The 18,164-nt window shown below is 41.6% G+C and overlaps 1 protein-coding gene across 1 annotated transcript in view; it reads right to left on the bottom strand.

Annotated features, from left to right (window-relative positions):
* Positions 1 to 14,893: 14,893 nt before the first annotated feature.
* Positions 14,894 to 18,164, bottom strand: part of CLK3 (CDC like kinase 3) — a 55,798-nt gene continuing 52,527 nt past the window's right edge. The window contains exon 14 of the mRNA XM_077471047.1: positions 14,894 to 15,671. Coding sequence (XP_077327173.1) covers positions 15,489 to 15,671 — 183 coding nt within the window. The 3' untranslated portion in view covers positions 14,894 to 15,488. The remainder of the gene's footprint in view (positions 15,672 to 18,164) is intronic.

Below are 18,164 nucleotides of genomic sequence, written 5' to 3'. Positions count from 1 at the left end.
ATCAGCCAACAAATCATAGCTTAGATTATTACAATACCATGAGATGCAAAACATATACTTACATCCTAATCACTAGGTGAGTACATTTTGAGCATCCAAAACAATTTTTTAAAATAAATACGGAAGAGATATCATAACGCAGGGCCCAACACAAATCCCGTCCAACCATATAATCGTAGAGAATGTGTAGATACTGGAAAAGAAGAAAAAATTGGGGGGAATGGTATAAAGGTCCCCCACTGTGTCACCTATCCAACCAGCCACACTGAAGTCTGGATCCCCAGACCAACAGAGGGCAGGCATGTATACTGGGGCCCCAAAAGATGGAGAGTCTGAAAGGGAAGGCAGACATAGAAAAAACAATTTTATATATATATATATATATATATATATATATATATATATATATATATATATATATATATATATATATATATATATATATATAAAAAAGGTCCATGGCATATTCTAAAATTGCAACCTCACCTTGATCAAATAGTGATGTCGCTTACAGGCCACTAACAGAACGGCGAGGGGCGCCCTGGAGGCCCCGGGATCCCAAGAATCTAAACCTGCTGGCCGGTGAAAAAAAAAAAAAAAACGAAATCCCAAAAAGTAATTACAATAAATCAAAATGATAAAGCCAAATGTATCTATATACAGTGCCTTGCGAAAGTATTCAGCCCCCTTGAACTTTTCAACCTTTTGCCACATTTCAGGCTTCAAACATAAAGATATAAATTTTTTATTTTTTGTGAAGAATCACCAACAAGTGGGACACAATTGTTAAGTGGAATGAAATCTATTGGATTTTTTAAACTTTTTTAACAAATAAAAAAATGAAAAGTGGGGTGTGCAAAATTATTCTGCCCCCCTTCGTTAATACTTTGTAGAGCCACCTTTTGCTGCGATTACAGCTGCAAGTCTCTTGGGGTATGTCTCTATCAGTTTTGCACATCGAGAGACTGAAATTCTTACCCATTCTTCCTTGCAAAACAGCTCAAGCTCAGTGAGGTTGGATGGAGAGCGTTTGTGAACAGCAGTTTTCAGCTCTTTCCACAGATTCTCGATTGGATTCAGGTCTGGACTTTGACTTGGCCATTCGAACACCTGGATAAGTTTATTTGTGAACCATTCCTTTGTAGATTTTGCTGTATGTTTGGGATCATTGTCTTGTTGGAAGATAAATCTCCATCCCAGTTTCAGGTCTTTTGCAGACTCCAACAGGTTTTCATCCAGAATGGTCCTGTATTTGGCTGCATCCATCTTCCCCTCAATTTTAACCATCTTCCCTGTCCCTGCTGAAGAAAAGCAGGCCCAAACAATGATGCTGCCACCACCATGTTTGACAGTGGGGATGGCGTGTTGAGGGTGATGAGCTGTGTTGCTTTTACGCCAAACATATCGTTTTGCATTGTGGGCAAAAAGTTCGATTTTGGTTTCATCTGACCAGAGCACCTTCTTCCACATGTTTGGTGTGTCTCCCAGGTGGCTTGTGGCAAACTTTAGATGAGACTTTTTATGGATATCTTTGAGAAATGGCTTTCTTCTTGCCACTCTTCCATAAAGGCCAGATTTGTGCAGTGTACGACTGATTGTTGTCCTATGGACACACTCTCCCACCTCAGCTGTAGTTCTCTGCAGTTCATCCAGAGTGATCATGGGCCTCTTGGCTGCATCTCTGATCAGTCTTCTCCTTGTCTGAGCTGAAAGTTTAGAGGGACGGCCAGGTCTTGGTAGATTTGCAGTGGTCTGATACTCCTTTCATTTCAAAATGATCGCTTGCACAGTGCTCCTTGGGAGGTTTAAAGCTTGGGAAATCTTTTTGTATCCAAATCCGGCTTTAACCTTCTCCACAACAGTATTACGGACCTGCCTGGTGTGTTCTTTGGTCTTCATGATGCTCTCTGCGCTTTCAACAGAACCCTGAGACTATCACAGAGCAGGTGCATTTATACAGAGACTTGATTACACACAGGTGGATTCTATTTATCACCATCAGTCATTTAGGACAACATTGGATCATTCAAAGATCCTAGCTGAACTTCTGGAGTGAGTTTGCTGTACTGAAAGTAAAAAGGGGCCGAATAATTTTGCACGCACCACTTTTCAGTTTTTTATTTGGTAAAAAAGTTTAAAATATCCAATGGATTTCGTTCCACTTCCACTAAAATTTTATATCTTTATGTTCGAAGCCTGAAATGTGGCAAAAGGTTGAAAAGTTCAAGGGCGCCGAATACTTTTGCAAGGCACTGTATAGCATAACATGTCCAGATTAGATGTCAGATACATCAAACCCAAAGGACATTAATGTTAGCTAAACAAACAGATTACCTGCACAGTCTGGGTCTAAAGTGTGGCTCCCAAGAACACCTATAAGTGAGCGTCCGTCTCCTAGTCCTGCTTAGCCTGTAATGAATCAGCACTTAAATAGTGAACCTAGCGCAGCTGATCAGTCAACAATGCCAATCAGCTGTGTGTCAGTCTGCCCCAAGCCAAACCTCCAAGGGCCGGCCCCCTGAGATGTCGGCACGCCCCACCTCTACACTGGGCAGGCACCAAGAACGATGCGCGCGCAACGACCGGCAAAATGCCAGTGCATTCCAGTGCCGCAATCGCGCTGACGTTACAGCGGAAGCACAGCAGAGGGGCACAACGCAGGGACATCCCACTGGCACGGAGAGTCAAGGCATATGTCGCCATGGAAACCAGTATGGAGGGATAACACCAGCTGTTAAAGTGAAAACCCCAGCCAACTGTAAGCCCCAATAGGGGACTGTCTCCCCACGCCGGGCATACATGATGAGGATAGGAAGAAGTGTAAAAAGGTATGGTCTCAACTATAGATTAAACCAGAATCAAATAAATATACTTAATCTATGGGGGAAGGGATAAGGGGGAACCCCGCGTCAGTGTCTCTGCCGCATAGAGCAAAAGAAAGGCAAGCCACGGATGCAATCAAGAGGAGAAAAGTAAATTATTACATCAGTATATCACAATAATCAGTAAACCTGATCTAATAATAAGGATAGCTCATCTTCCCAATAAATCAGGTGAAACCAGACATATTCAAAAAAGCAGACCCAGATTACTTCTCCATCCCTCCCGAATTAAACCCCTTCAGAAAAGGTCTAAAACAAACGGCCTCATTAAGGCCAGCGGGGCAAGTAGCTTTCAAGGTGTATATCCACCGCAGTTCAAGCTGGAGGAGACTCTTGTTCCAGTCTCCTCCCCTCGAACTGGCGTGGATATCCAGGATCAAAAATTGAACCCTGGCATAAATACCCTGATGGACTAGGGTGGTGCGTCTCCCCAACGGCAGGTCAGGGTTGCAGACCTGCATACTACAAATGTGGCGATAGGCTCTCTTCCAAAAGGGGAGCTTAGTTTTCCCAATATAAAAGCAGCCACAGTCACATTGAAGGATATACACCACCCCAAAGGTCTGACAATTCGCAAAATGGCGAGCCTTGAAGATTTGACCATTGGGCAAAGTGGGGCTCCTAGTGGTGTTCATATATCGACAATACCCACATGTGCCACACATAAAAGTGCCCTTATATTTGCAATGTTCATTTACTTCCTTTCCCCTATATTCGCTCTTCACTAGTTTGGAGGCCACAGATGTTGCCCTCCTGAAGGTGAAGAGAGGTACGTCTGGGATTAACTGACCAAGATGGGGGTCCATTTTAAGAATGTGCCAATATTTCGAAACAATCTTACGGATATCAACATGTTGATTGCAATATTTTGTTATGATTCTCAAGGGATTGTCCTGACTGGGGGATCGTTGAGAATAAAGAATGTCCTGTCTGGTTCGAATTGTGGCCCGTCGGAATGCCTTTTTAAGTGATGTATTAGAATACCCCCTCAGCAGAATACCCCCTACATCTCAATTTGTCTGCCTCCATTTTAAAAATAGCTTCGTCCATACAATTGCGTCTCACCTTTAACCACTTCAGCCCCGGACCAATTAACAGCCTAAGGACCAGAGGTCTTTTTACAATTTCGCACTGCACTGCTTTAACTGGTAATTGCGCAGTCATGCAATGTTGTATCCAAACGAAATGTGCGTCCTTTTCTTCCCACAAATAGAGCTTTCTTTTGATGGTATTTGAATGCCTCTGCGATTTTTACTTTTTGCGATATAAATGGAAAAAGACCGAAAATTTTGAGAAAAAAAAAAAGATATTTTCTACTTTTTGTTATAAGAAAAATCGAATAAACTTAATTTTAGTCATACATTTAGGGCAAAATTTATTCAGCCACATGTCTTTAGTAAAAAAAAAATGTCAATAAAGCGTATATTTATTGGTTTGCGCAAAAGTTATAGCCTCTACAAACTAGAGTACATTTTCTGGAATTTACACAGCTTTTAATTTATGACTGCCTATCTCATTTCTTGAGGTGCTAAAATGGCAGGGCAGTACAACCCCCCCCAAGTGACCCAATTTTGGAAAGTAGACACCCCAAGGAAATTGCTGAGGGGCATGTTGAGCCCATTGAATATTTTTTTTTTTGTCCCAAGTGATTGAATTATGACACCAAAAAAAAAAAAAAGTTTACAAAAAGTTGTCACTAAATGATATATTGCTCACACATGCCATAGTTATATGTGGAATTGCACCCCAAAATATATTCTGCTGCTTCTTCTGAGTACGGGGATACCACATATGTGGGACTTTTTGGGAGTCTAACCGCGTATGGCACCCCGAAAACCAATCAATGCCTTCAGGATTTCGAAGGGTGCAAATTTTTGATTTCACTCCTCACTACTTATCACAGTTTCGAAGGCCATAAAATGCCAAAATAGCACAACCCCCCCCCCCCCCCCCCCCGAATGACCCCATTTTGGAAAGTAGGCACCCCAAGCTATTTACTGAGAGGCATGTTGAGTCCATGAAATATTTTATATTTTGCCACAAGTTGCAGGAATATTGAAAAAAATTTTTGCACAAAGTGGTCACTAAATGATATATTGCTCACACATGCTAAGGGCATAAGTGAAATTACACCCCAAAATAAATTCTGCTGCTTCTCCCGAGTACGAGGATACCACATGTGGGGGACTGTTTGGGAGTCTAGCCATGTACGAGACCCCGAAAACCAAGCACTGCCTTCCGGATTTAAATATAAAACGCTACAAAAAAAAAAAACTGTTAGCGATCGCAGGGATCAGGCCTGACTCTGCGAACGCTGCAGTTATATTGTTTAGTGTTTTGTAAGTGACAGTGATCGATCGATACTGCACTTGGGTGCGCTGGGCGGTGGGGCAAAACGCAGGTGCCAGCAGGTATCTGGGCTGATCCCGCTAACAATGCGGTTTTTTGGAACCCTAAACTGCTGGGGACGCTAGTATAGATCTGATCAGATATTGATCTGTTCAGATACTATACCACTACGGGAGGTGTATGCTTTGCGCGTGGGTGTTAGCGGTACTGGCACTAACCTAGCGCTGCCTGGGGCCCTAAAACCTAATTGATATCACCCGCCGGGTGATCAGGGGGTTAAACCTTTATTGGGCAATAAATGGTGGGTGCCCTGATGCTATAAAAAGCAAACTAACCAGAGTCACCCATAACACTTATACGGTGATCACTGGTGAAAGGGTTAACTAGGGGCAATCAGGGGATTAAAATCTTTATTAGGTAGGGAATGGGGGTCCCTGGCGCTATATAAAAACCTGACGGGGAACCTAAATAACTAACTGGCTAACCAGCATCACCAGTGGCACTTATACGGTGATCGCTGGTGAAAGGGTTAACTAGGGGCAATCGGGGAGTTAAAACCATTATTGGGTAGTATATGGAGGTACCTAGCGCTATAAAAACCTGGCGGCGAACCTAAAAAAAATAACTAGCTACCTAGCGACACTAATGCAGCGATCAGAAAAACGAACGGTTAGTGATACTGGCAAAAGGGGGTGAAAGGGTTAACTAGGGGCAATCAGGGGGTTAAAACCGTTATTGGGTAGTATATCGGGATACCTAGTGCTATAAAAACCTGGCGGTGAACCTAAAAAAAAAAAAAATTACTAGCTACCTAGCGACACCAGTGACACTAATGCAGCGATCAGAAAAACAATCGCTTAGTGACACTGGCAAAAAGGGTGAAAGGGTTAACTCTAGGGGCAATCAGGGGGTTAAACCTTTATTGGGGGGTGGTAGGGGGCTACCCTGGACCTAGCACTAACTGCCCTGACAGTTTTTACTTTTACAACTGACACTGAATGCAGTGATCAGTAAATAAATAATCACTGCAATCAGTGACACTGATGGGGGGGGGCGATCGGGTTTGTGTGCCTACATGTTAGTGTAGTGTTGGTGCACACTTACTTTCACTCTTCTCCTCGTAGTCCGGTCAAAAAGACCACCCTGAGGAGAATGACATTACTTCCTCCCTGCCTGTGTTTACTATACACAGCAGGGGAAGCTTCTCATTTGCCAGGAGCGATCGAGAGGGGATGGCATCCCCTCATACCGGATCGCTCCTGAAGCGAAACGGACCGCCGCATCCAGCGGGAGGGGGTCCGATCGGACCCCCCTCCCGCTGGAAGGCAATCATGTACATGTACGTGCCTGTACATGCCATTCTGATGACGTACATTGGCATGCGGCGGTCCTTAAGTGGTTATATATTGACTATATGTATAGACATGATCAAGGTCTCAGGGTGAAAGCTGGAAGCGTGCAGATTATTATTCCCTGCAGTTTCTTTGCGATAAAGGCTGCTGCCAAGGGTACCATCCCCATTCCTGGATACCTGGACATCAAGAAATGAGATGGTGTTGGTATTTGATGACAGTGAATGCAAGATTGAATCGCAATGAATTCATTCTTGCTAGGCATTGACTCAATAACTCCAATGAGCCATCCCAAATGGTGAAAATTTCATCAATATACCTGAACCACACCAAAAAGTTGTCTGTGTATATTGATAAGTCTTCGTCATTCAGGAACATAGGATTCCTACTCCCCCAGGTACAGGTTGGCATACGATGGGGCACAACAAGTCCCCATTGCAACCCCCTGCACCTGGAGGTAGTGGGAACCATTGAAAGTAAAAACATTATGATGTAAGATGTAATCTAGAAGAGACGAGATACATTTGTTGTATCCCCAGTCCACATCACTACATTGATAAATGGTGTGCTTCACAGCTGCCACCCCCTTATCATTGGGAATGGAGCTGTAAAGCGCCTCCACATCAATAGTCACAAGGTGAGAATCCCTAGGAATCACCAGATTCTCAATTTTGAGAAAGTGGATAGTATCCTTCACGTATGATTGTAAACCGGTGACAAATGGTTTGAGGTGCTCATCAATGAGCCTGCTGGCATTCTCACTAATGGAACCCTTACCGGATATGATCGGTCTGCCCGTAGGATTATGTACATCCTTGTGGACCTTGGGTAGTGAGTAAAAGGTCGGTACTTTCAGAAAGTTTGTTCTGATGTAGTTCCATGTAGTCTGGTTGATTACATTATTAGAGTAGGCCTGATCAACAAGTTGATAATACTCTAAATTATATTTTCGGACTATATCAGAAGTCATCCTTCTGTACCAGTTCCTATAAAATCTTGGAGCACATTAGCCACATATTGGGTATTGTCCATATGGACGATATTTCCCCCCCCCCCCCCCCCCCCGCCATCGGTTTGATTACTATCGATGTGTTCTTACTAAGGGATTTCAGAGCCTTCCTCTCAGAACTATCAAAATTGGTTGTTCTAGGAGAAACCACATATAACTTGTCAATTTCCCCAGTAACCAACCTTAAAAAGGTGGCAATATTGAGATTGGAATTAGGGGGTGGGAACATCGAAGATTTTTTTTTTCTTTAATTTAGATCCTGAAGGGTTATCTTTGGTTTTACCTACTGTAGCTTCCAGAGATAGAGAGCACCTGAGGTAAGTCAATACAATCAATTAGATCGGTAGTGTCATTTTCCTCCAATGGGGAGACCAATTGATCAATCGCCCTGTTTTCACTGGGCGTAAGATCATTGTGTCCCCCACGTTTCTGATACATATATTTTTAACATGAGTTATTGGATGGAGAATCTGGACGATCTACTGTCAAATCCCCTGAACTTGATCACTTAACCACGACGAATAGAATAAATCTTTCATCTTATACACTTTCCCTGGAAGAGTCACAGATACTCCAAAAAGATTTAGGGTTCTGCCCTAATGCAAATGTTGATAAGTTTGAACTTGTAAAAGATCTTCAACTATTTGCACGAAAACTTATGTTAAAAAATGATATTCAAATCTTTTAGATATGGTGTTACCTGGAAAAAAAAAAAACCCTGATGAAGGAGAATACAACTCATCTCTGAAACGTTGTTGGTTTGGGTCATTCCATTAAACCAATCCACTATTGTTTGTATATTTACTATGCATCCTTGACCATTTATGTGTTTTTTTTCTTTGTATAATAAATTTTATATTTTTCTATAAATGTTGACATGGTAGTACGTATAGTCCCACTTCTAGGGGGTTTTTCCATTCTTATACATCAAGAACAAGTACAGAGAGCAACATAGGGCCATGGACCAGGTGCTCCGAGTCTCTCTCTCATCCATTCCTAAAGGGAAAAAAAGAAAATGGGGAGGGCGCACCAACCTAGTGCATTACCTCAAGTAAAGCTTTATTCAATTAAAAAACAGCAAAGTGTATACTCACAAATATTGATAGAAGGCATAATCAATAAACGCAAAATCCACTGTTCTGAACATCGACAACCAGGACCTGACAGAGTGGATCAAATGATACCTCAAGATGGCTGATGCATTTCAGGGGAGAACCCCTTTCTTCAGAGGCCCCGGGACCACATGCTTAATGAATGTGTCAACTTGGTCACCATCATCTTAATCACATGTTTATTCACCTCTACTTGGGAAGAAGGCGTTATCTTCATCCTAGGTTGCTTGAACAAGGTAAGTCATGTCCATCAGGCAAATGGGCTGTTTTGCCTGGTATGGCTAGGCAGCGTCTCATTACCAGAGTAGATAACCCTTTCAAAGGGAGAGCAGAAACCACACCTTTAGAGTGTATTGACAATGCCTTTATTGAATGCGACATCCTTTTAGGTGTCATTCTTATCGCTGGCTGCTTAAGCCAGTGGGATACATACTGTCATGCTCATCCGTGTATTTCTCTTCTAGAGTCTGAGGAGGGATGTTTGCTTGTGAGACTGCTCCTTGCCAAAGAATTTAACCCCTTCGCAGGCTAAGTGGGAATAACTCCTTTGAGTGTATTGGACACTTGTTTAATAAATAAGACAACCTGGTTAGGTATTATCCTCATCTCTGGTTGCTTAAACAAAGCAAGATTCAGCTATGTTCATCCACGTCATCTTAATTGAAGAGAGCCGTTTGTTCCAAGACTGGTAATTACCAATATATAACCTTCTCACACCGTTTTGCATGCCAATTACCAAACCAGCCCATAAAAGTAATTAAAATGCAGTAAAATAGTTTGCTTAGTAACAATCTTTAAGGAGTTAACCACTGCTAGAGGGAGACTGTAGCCTCCATCTACAGCGCTAATTCACTAGGTGGTTAATGAGCTAAACCTTGCCCTGCCAGGAATCTGGACATAAATGAAAACTTTTGATCAAAACAGCAACAAAAAGGTAGAAATTTGCAACAGAATTACACTAATATTCTGCAATGTACACAAACCAAGAGAATTGTAGACCTCAAACATGCTTCTCCCCTTTTTTTATTTGTATGAAAAACTGGAGAGCACATAGAACTATAAAAGGGTGTCCTATACCTCAACAGGCCATGGCTGGACCAGTAGTCATCCACAGGTGCCTCCTCTACCCTCTCCGGAAATGCTGGTCTTTTGAGGGGATTGGCATAGAGACACAACAGTAAAGCAAACATGGGAAGCCAACAGGTTATTGCCATGTGTGAACAAAGCATTAACTTTGTGTACCTGTTATGCAGAGTACTCCCTGTGGAGGAGCTCAGGCTAAGCATAGTGGCTGCCGGGGGGGGGGGGGGGCAACAATACCCAGCAATACAGCATTCATTTGGATACAAAGCAATTTTTCAAATTTAGCTCACCCATCCTCTGTCATCCGACCGCAAACAACGGCACAGCACGGGAGTGTGTGCATAGGGGAGACTGCCAACATTGCTGCCCACTTTATATGGAACCAGCAGGCCCCAGACAAGGCTGTTAGCCCTGATAAAAGCCATCTCGAGGGCAAGCAGCAGGGCTCACTGGATTATGGGTCATTTAGCCAAGACACCAGGGACTATACGTCCAGCCAAATCCACATGCATGGATGGACGACCATCCAGGTAGAGAACACCTAGGTCCTGTGCATAGGAGGAAAAAAAAAAAAAAAAAAAGAACGCCGAGGCTGTAGGTGGGCTCAAATTTATAAGTTAAGTCCCGGAGGCATGGGGGCGGAGCCTATACCCAGCTGTGCTGCCATGGAGCTTGTTGGGAGAGGAAAATTACACTAAGTATTTGAATTCAATTTTACATTTTCTTAATAAGAAGAGCCCCCTCCTCCACAACACAGACCATTAGTTTAGATTCTCTAGCAAAAATAGGTAAATATGATTTTCTGTATAGGTCATAGTGCCCTGCAAAGGTACTAAAATATCAAACAAATTGAAATTCCATTTAGGCTTGGTTCACACTAGTGCAAAGAGGAAAGTTATCAGAAACTGCCTGTTTGCAAAAATGCATTCTTGAGCCAGTGCAAGGAGAAAACCTGCTAACCTTGCAGCCCTCCAATCTCACTTGACTGCATAACAAACTCAATGTAGAGAAGTTTTTAAATAAATGCATGCTGGGTTCCCTGACCTGGTTGTAACCAAACCCTGGCAGAACCACAGTTACTACAGAACACAGAGTATAAAATACAACCTCATGGCAGTTTGAACCTGTCCCTACACCAGAAAGGTACACCTGTTTTCCTTTCTGGGGAGGCCTCTTTTGTAAATTTGTCTTTCAAGCTCCTATTTTTTTAAAGCGTAACTCCGCTTTAGTTGAGAGGGGGGGAAAAAAGAAAAAAAAAAAAAAAAAAAAAAAAAACACCATTCCCCTCTGGGTGATCTATGTACATTGAAGGGATTTTAACAAACTGTTGCAGATTCCTACCGATTCTGAAGAAATAGTTGTTTGTGTCCATGTGGGAAGTGAATCTGTATAGGAGTGGTTTTAAAGTCATCAGCTACTGCACATGCAGGGCTCCAATGAGGAAATTGGCTTCCACTTTTAGACACAATTTGCCTTTGGGAGTATCTCACTAAAAATTACATTTTTGTTGCAGGGGATGCCAACAAACTCCACATATCCATATTGCATTTTACAGAAAATATACAGAGCTGCAGATTGAAAAGTTAATTTTTAATAAGTCGATTACAATACGACTTGATTGTGTACGCAGCATTATTATTGCCCCCCCCCCCCCCCCCCCCACTTCAAACCTGTGTCATTGAGGATTCCCATAATGCTTGTGGGAAAATGTCCTTTCCATCACTTATTTTTACCCCATACATTTGCTGTCATTTATGTCAGCACTGAAGAGCTGTAATCATTCACTTACAGAATATATGGTTTATGACGCGGTAAATATTAAAGCGGAGTTACACTTGTTTTTCAGTTTATTAACTCAACTGCTACAAAAAAAAAAAAAAAAAAAAGTGTAGCGGCTGACTTTTAATACACAGAAACTCACCTGTCCCACGATGCAGCCGCCCGAAGCCTCGCTCCTCCCTGTGGCACAATCATTGCAACTGTTGGCGCCCGGCTGTGACAGCTTGTGGCTTCACAGCCAGGCACGCACTGCGCTCTCCTACTGGCCAGGCAATCTTCTGGTATCTGTGACGCGTCTCAGAAGATTGCAGAAGGGGGGGGGGGGAGGAGGAGGAGGAGTCTAGGCAGCCATTAGACAGAAGGAGGAAGTGGGACAGGAAGTACCTGTCAAAATCAGGTACCCACTCCCACCTCCCCCAAAAAAAATTTACATGCCAAACATGGCGAGGAGTGCTTAAAGCAGCAGTTCCACTTTTGGGTGAAACTCCGGTTTGATGCAGGTTTAAAAAATAAATAAATAAACTTAGGAGTATGCATGCATATATTCAGATTTGCAGGATACCTGAGCCATAGACGACACACAAAATGGTTGTCTGCAGAGAATTACTTTCCAACAAAATATTTCACACTTTACCGGTTGTCCGGTATAATTTTGAATCCTGTGACAATGATCTTGTTCATTGAATATTCAAACATTTGTTGAATAGTCAGTCAGTCTATATGCCTAAAATATAAGGATAGATCTCTTTGATAAATCTGGAAATGCCAAGAAACTTTTGAAACATTTGCTACTGGACAGCATTGATCTTGGCAGATTACAGCAGCAAAGTATTAGGGACTCCCAGACTATGGAAGATGGCAAATGTAAGGCATTTTTAGCCAATAACTATTCTAATTAGGACAAATAAAAGGTATTGGCTAAAACCCCAATCAAGTTATTTTTCTGATGTGTATCCTGCTTGGGAAATTTCCTAAAAAGGCCAGCCATACTGGGAGTGAATTTCTCTTTCTTGCAACCACAGGTGTGTTGACATGGGAATCCCTCCTGCCAAGCCATTGTATTAAGATTAAGACTGGGATGCCATTAAAGTTCTAATGTGTGTAAATGCAGGCGTCCCAATATAATATAGTGTAGGAGACCCAAAATTGTCTATAGGCAGCTCTTTGAAAGTTTCACAGGTCATCAACTAAGGCCTCATTCACACAAGGTGGATATGCTCAGCAGATCTCTCCGTTGAGCTGGCAGATGACAGATCCATGTCTGCTCACTGAGCAGGGAGGGGCCTGTCAGAGCGTCGCTGATTCCTATGGAAGGATCAGACGAAAACAGATAGGGCATCAGTTTATCAGATCTCATCCAATCCGCCCAGACGAATGGCGAACAAATTGCCATACATCTGATTTTAGCAGATCAGATGGCAGATGGGCATCAGCGGACACATCTCCACTGATATTCATCTCCCCATAGGAGTCAATGGATGAAAAATGGACAGGCGGATCCAAGCAGGCTTGCTGCGTGAAAGGGCGCCTTAGAGTTAACCATAAAGTGCAGTCATCATGTACACGTGTATGGGGAGACTTTATTATTGCAAGAAAGCCCACAGAAAGAAAGTGCCATAGAAGTGACTGCATGACTATAGCCCACAGTCTACGTTAAAAAAAAAAAAAAAAAAGTTACATTTCTGTGTTTGCAGATCACACCAAGCTATGCAGTGAAATAATGTCCTTGTAGGATGTCTCCAACTTACAAGCCAACCTCAATACACTAATTGGGCAACTATGTCACAAATGAGGCATTGATAAATAAGTTATTGGGTTGAGGGCAAAAAAAATAAAAAATAAATTTCATACAGAGAACAGCTGGGGGGTTGAGAAGGATCTGGGTTTGGAAAAAAATGGTGAAAGATCTGGGTGTTCTGGTAGATCATAGACTTATTAACATGCCAAGCTGCAGTTTCTAAAGCTAGCAAAATCCTTTGCATTATGATGCAGACATCATAGAGTTCAGCTATGAGGATATATTAGTGGAACGGATTTTATTCTCTCTTCAAAAGAGAACATGCATACAATTCTGAGGCTGGCCATACACGGTTTAGCAGGAACCGGACGAGATTCAAACTGTAAATGGGAAGGCTCAATGTACCAAGATGAGCGATCAACTTGGGTACAACCAGCCTGCCGGGTTTGCTTCTGCTATAGCCGCTTGCGATAATCACGGTCTTCTCCCGGCGAGGATGGCTTCCCCTGCAGGGAGAAGACAATAACTCGACATGAGGGATTCTCTTGTCAGCACTATCCCTATTGAGACATGGCGTGACCCTGATCTCGGTAAAGAGCTGCAGCTCCTTACCCATGTGATCAGCTGTGTCCAATCACAGGTGATCACATGTAAAACAAGGAGATGAAGTTTATTGGCTCTCCTTGCCTCCCACTGAGTGTGAGGAGAGCCGATCAGCGGCATCCCCTCAAAGGGGAGACCGGTATAGGTAATCAGGGCACTAATCACCAGTGAAGCCAATCTGTGGCCATCAGTGCACATCAGTGAAGGAGAAAAAATTACCCATTTACAAAATTTTCTGCCAAAGAAAATTTTTCTTTCAAAATGTTTTTAGTTTAAGCAAAAATAAAAAACCCAGCAGTGATTAAATACCACCAAAAGAAAGCTCTATTTGTCGGAAGAAAACTATAAAAAAGATAAATTTAGTTAAAGCGTTGCATGACCGCACAATTGCTGTTTGAAATGTGATAGTGCTGAAGGCTGAAAATTGGCCTGGGCAGGAAGGGGGTGAAAGTGCCCAATATTGAGGTGGTTTAAAAAAAAAAAAAAATAATTATATAATATACATATATATATATATATATATATATATATATATATATATATATATATATATATATATATATATATATATATATATATATATATATATATATATATACACATATACACACACACACATATATACACAGACAACTCACATTTATATATTCTCAAAAGGTCCACATTAAAGTGCATCATGCACATTTAGAGGACACAGAAGGTTGACCGACAGCAAACACCATACATAGAGACAAACTGCTTATAACAGATGTCATCCAGGAGTGGCTATAGATGACTGGGTAGCATGGAAAAGGGCATTTAGGCAGGACAGTTGTACACCTTTGCAGCCTGCATATGATATTTACGGTTGACAGCAGTATTACAGCAAGTGTTTACCCTGTACCAATTAAATACATAAGCTTGTTCCAGCAAGGATTCTCTGGGAATAAACATATAAATGAAATGGGTCAGACACCAAACATTATATAGTTTCTCTGACACTAACATAAAGTTACAACCATTTAATGTTTATTTTTAAACCGCTCATATACAAAAATAGTTACATCCCTCCCATCCATGCTATATGTGCAAAGAGTATGCCAAGTGTACAAGGCAAGAGTTCATGCCATATCTTACAGCCCTGTAGTTGTGATCATCATAGTGATGTGCACTACTGAAGAATATTTTACCCTCCCCATATATCCCTGAGTTTGCAAATGTATACATAGTAGTAAAGTGAGGAATTTTACATTGATCCTGTATGCTTTCTGCTGTCACACTACTTTGCATCTTCAGCTTGAAAGGGGGGGGGGGGGGGAGAATTCATTTGGTCTTCTTAGCTACAGTGAATATCCGCTCAGTAGTAAAGATGTTTCAACAGTTGTCAATGGCTCCTGTTTCACTAGCATAGTTCCCATGTGCAATAGTAACAATAAGGCATTGGACAGTCTTATATCAAACACCATGCCAGCAATGTGCGATGTTATTTACAAGTCTTAGCTTTGCTTACAAATCCAACATGCAGTACACCCCCCTACATGACCTTTGATGATTGTTTGAAGACTTTACGGAATGGCAGAAGTAGGGGAGTGCCATTTCTTCTCATCGACTCAGGTCCCTAGAGGTTCTGCTTCCTAGAGTCTTTTGTTCCGGGCTCAGGTGGCTGAAGAAAGGATGCCTAAGGGCTTCGCTCACGGAAATCCTCAGTGTGGGGCTGTATTCCAACAACTTACGGAGGAAGTCAAAAAACTCAGCATGCTCAGGTGAATCTTCAGTCTTGTAAGTCTACAGCAAATAATCCAAATATGTTAATGATTTCACAAGAAAAGTATGAGATTATAAACCCCAGGAGGAACAAAGAAAAGTAGAGGCTTCCGTTATTTGTACACAAGCAGTTTTGAACTCCAGTAAAATACCAGCATTGAGGCTCCATTCACATCAATTTTTTTTCTTCTAAACATGGGTTCCTATGGAACACATTCAAATCAATGAGTTTTTGTGCCTCAGCATTTTTGGGAAGGGACTTTTTTTAAATGCAAAAAAATGCTTTTTGGTTCAATATACTTCATTTGAAAAGCTGCAGAACAGCATATGGCGCATTCTTACTGTGCGTTGTTTTATTAAATCTGGCCAAATTTTTTGGGGGAAAAAAAAAAATTAATAAATAAAAAGTCCACAGAAAGCACAGTAAAAGGCACTGCAGAAACTCTCAAAAGCAACATGCATAGATGTGAATTGAGCTTGAAGCACCCATGCAGCAACCCTGATGCTGGCAGCCTGTCAAGATTTGTAAGGTTGAAATATGCATTGACATTTATACTAGGGTTACACCAATACCGATATTGGTGCCAATACAGAGTATTTGCACTCGTGCACAAGCTTTAATACCCCAAACCTTTGCGACCATAGCGACTTCAGCCTGGGTTCACACAGGAGCAGTGCAGGAAACCACATGTGATTCGGACAAGAATCGCACCACATTCCTGTTAAAATCACACACGATTCTTTGCAGTGCAATTTGAGCCTATTCATTTTGTATGACCTCAAATCATACTGCAAAGGTATCGGTATTGTCGAGTACTTGACCAAAAGTATCGGTACTCTTACTTGTTGGAAAAAAAAAAACAACTGTCAGTGCAACCCTACCGTAGTTTACACGGCTGTAAAAACGTGAGTACTGCGTTCATCCTCGAGGCATTTCAGATTTTGACAGGCTGCTGTCAGCAAGACTGTATATGCTGCACCTGTGCTTCCTGGGCACCCAAAAACAAGGGGATTTGATGCAGAGGCAGTTAGCACTTAACATCGGTTAAATGCTTTGAGGTCAGGGGAGACACTGGGGTCTATTAGACCTCCAATGTCTCCATAAAATAAATACCAGAGCAATATATGTTATATTATATTATAAATACACACACAAAAAAAAAGAAGTGAAACTGCTCATTACAAAAATTGTATGCACCCACAAAATAGAACCGTAGTTGAATGTAAAAATCCCCTACTGACCCTGCTCTCATGTAAGCAACTGCTTTAATAGTAAAAAAAAAAAAGCTTTCCATACACTAGTAGAATGTATTCTTTTCAGACCGTTCCATTTTCTTTTTGTTAGCGTTTTGAAAGTGGATTTTATACTGTAGTGACAAGAAAAACAGTATAGTTTTTGGCCATACGAAAATGGAAGGTAAACGCAAAAGTTTAAGTACTTTCAAACATTCTTTAAGTTTCTTATCAAATGTACAGATGACATTTTTCATACAAACGTCGGTTCTGTATGGTCAGCCTAAATCTGTTAGCACATGTAATGCTACACTCTGCCCAGACTGATAATGCTGTCCCAAGGTGTCCGTTACTCTATCTAAAAGAAGAGACACCCTGCAGACAGGAAGGCAAAAAACTAAAGTAGCCACGACATTTAAGGTTTGGCATGCTGAAATAATTTTGTTTTTAGGTTTAACCACCCGGGCCTATTTTTTCAGACTTGGTGTTTAAAGTAAACATTTTTTTTTTTTGCAAGAAAATTTAGAACCCCCAAATTATATTATAATATAATATATATATTTTGCATAAAAGTAATATTGTTCACAACCATATAAAATATGGCGGTTGTTACAAAAACTTTGTGACAATATGACAACCATAAAGTCAGCCCAATTTATATATTTTATATTCGTTTTTTATATATATATTTTTTTATGTCACGCTTCAAAATTGCGCCCCCACGTGGAATGGCGACAAACTTTTACCCTTAAAAAATCTCCATAGGCGACGTTTAAAAATGTCTACAGGTTACCAGTTTTGAGTTACAGAGTAGGTCTAGGGCTAGAATTATTGCTCTCGCTCCATCTATCGCGTTGATACCTCATGTGTGGTTTGAACACAGTTTTCATATGCAGGCGCTACTCACATATGCGTTCGCTTCTGTGCACGAACTTGGCGGGACAGAGCGCTTTACATTTTTTTCCCCCCTTATTTCAACTTTTTTTTACACTGTCCTTTCACTTTTATTCCTATTATAAGGAATGTAAACATCTCTTGTAATATATAAAAAACCATGACATGCCCTCTTAAATATGAGATCTGGGGTCAAAAAAACCCTCAGATCTCATATTTACACTAAAAACGCAATAAAAAAAAATAAAAAAACTCCTTTAAGAGCACTGGGGGGGGGGGGGCTTTGGGGGGGGGGGGGGAATGACGTTTGACATCTCTTCCGCCATTCAATGCTATGGAGCTGAGCGGGGGCCCTCTTCAGCTCACTCGGCAGCCAGGCCACCACGG

Source organism: Lithobates pipiens, unplaced genomic scaffold, assembly GCF_037356315.1.
Source record: "Lithobates pipiens isolate NorthernLeopardFrog02 unplaced genomic scaffold, aLitPip1_a1.2 Scaffold_8, whole genome shotgun sequence".
In the NCBI taxonomy this organism is placed as follows: Eukaryota; Metazoa; Chordata; class Amphibia; order Anura; family Ranidae; genus Lithobates; species Lithobates pipiens.
The sequence above is the reverse complement of the archived record's forward strand: the minus strand, read 5'-3'. Positions and strand labels throughout refer to the sequence as shown.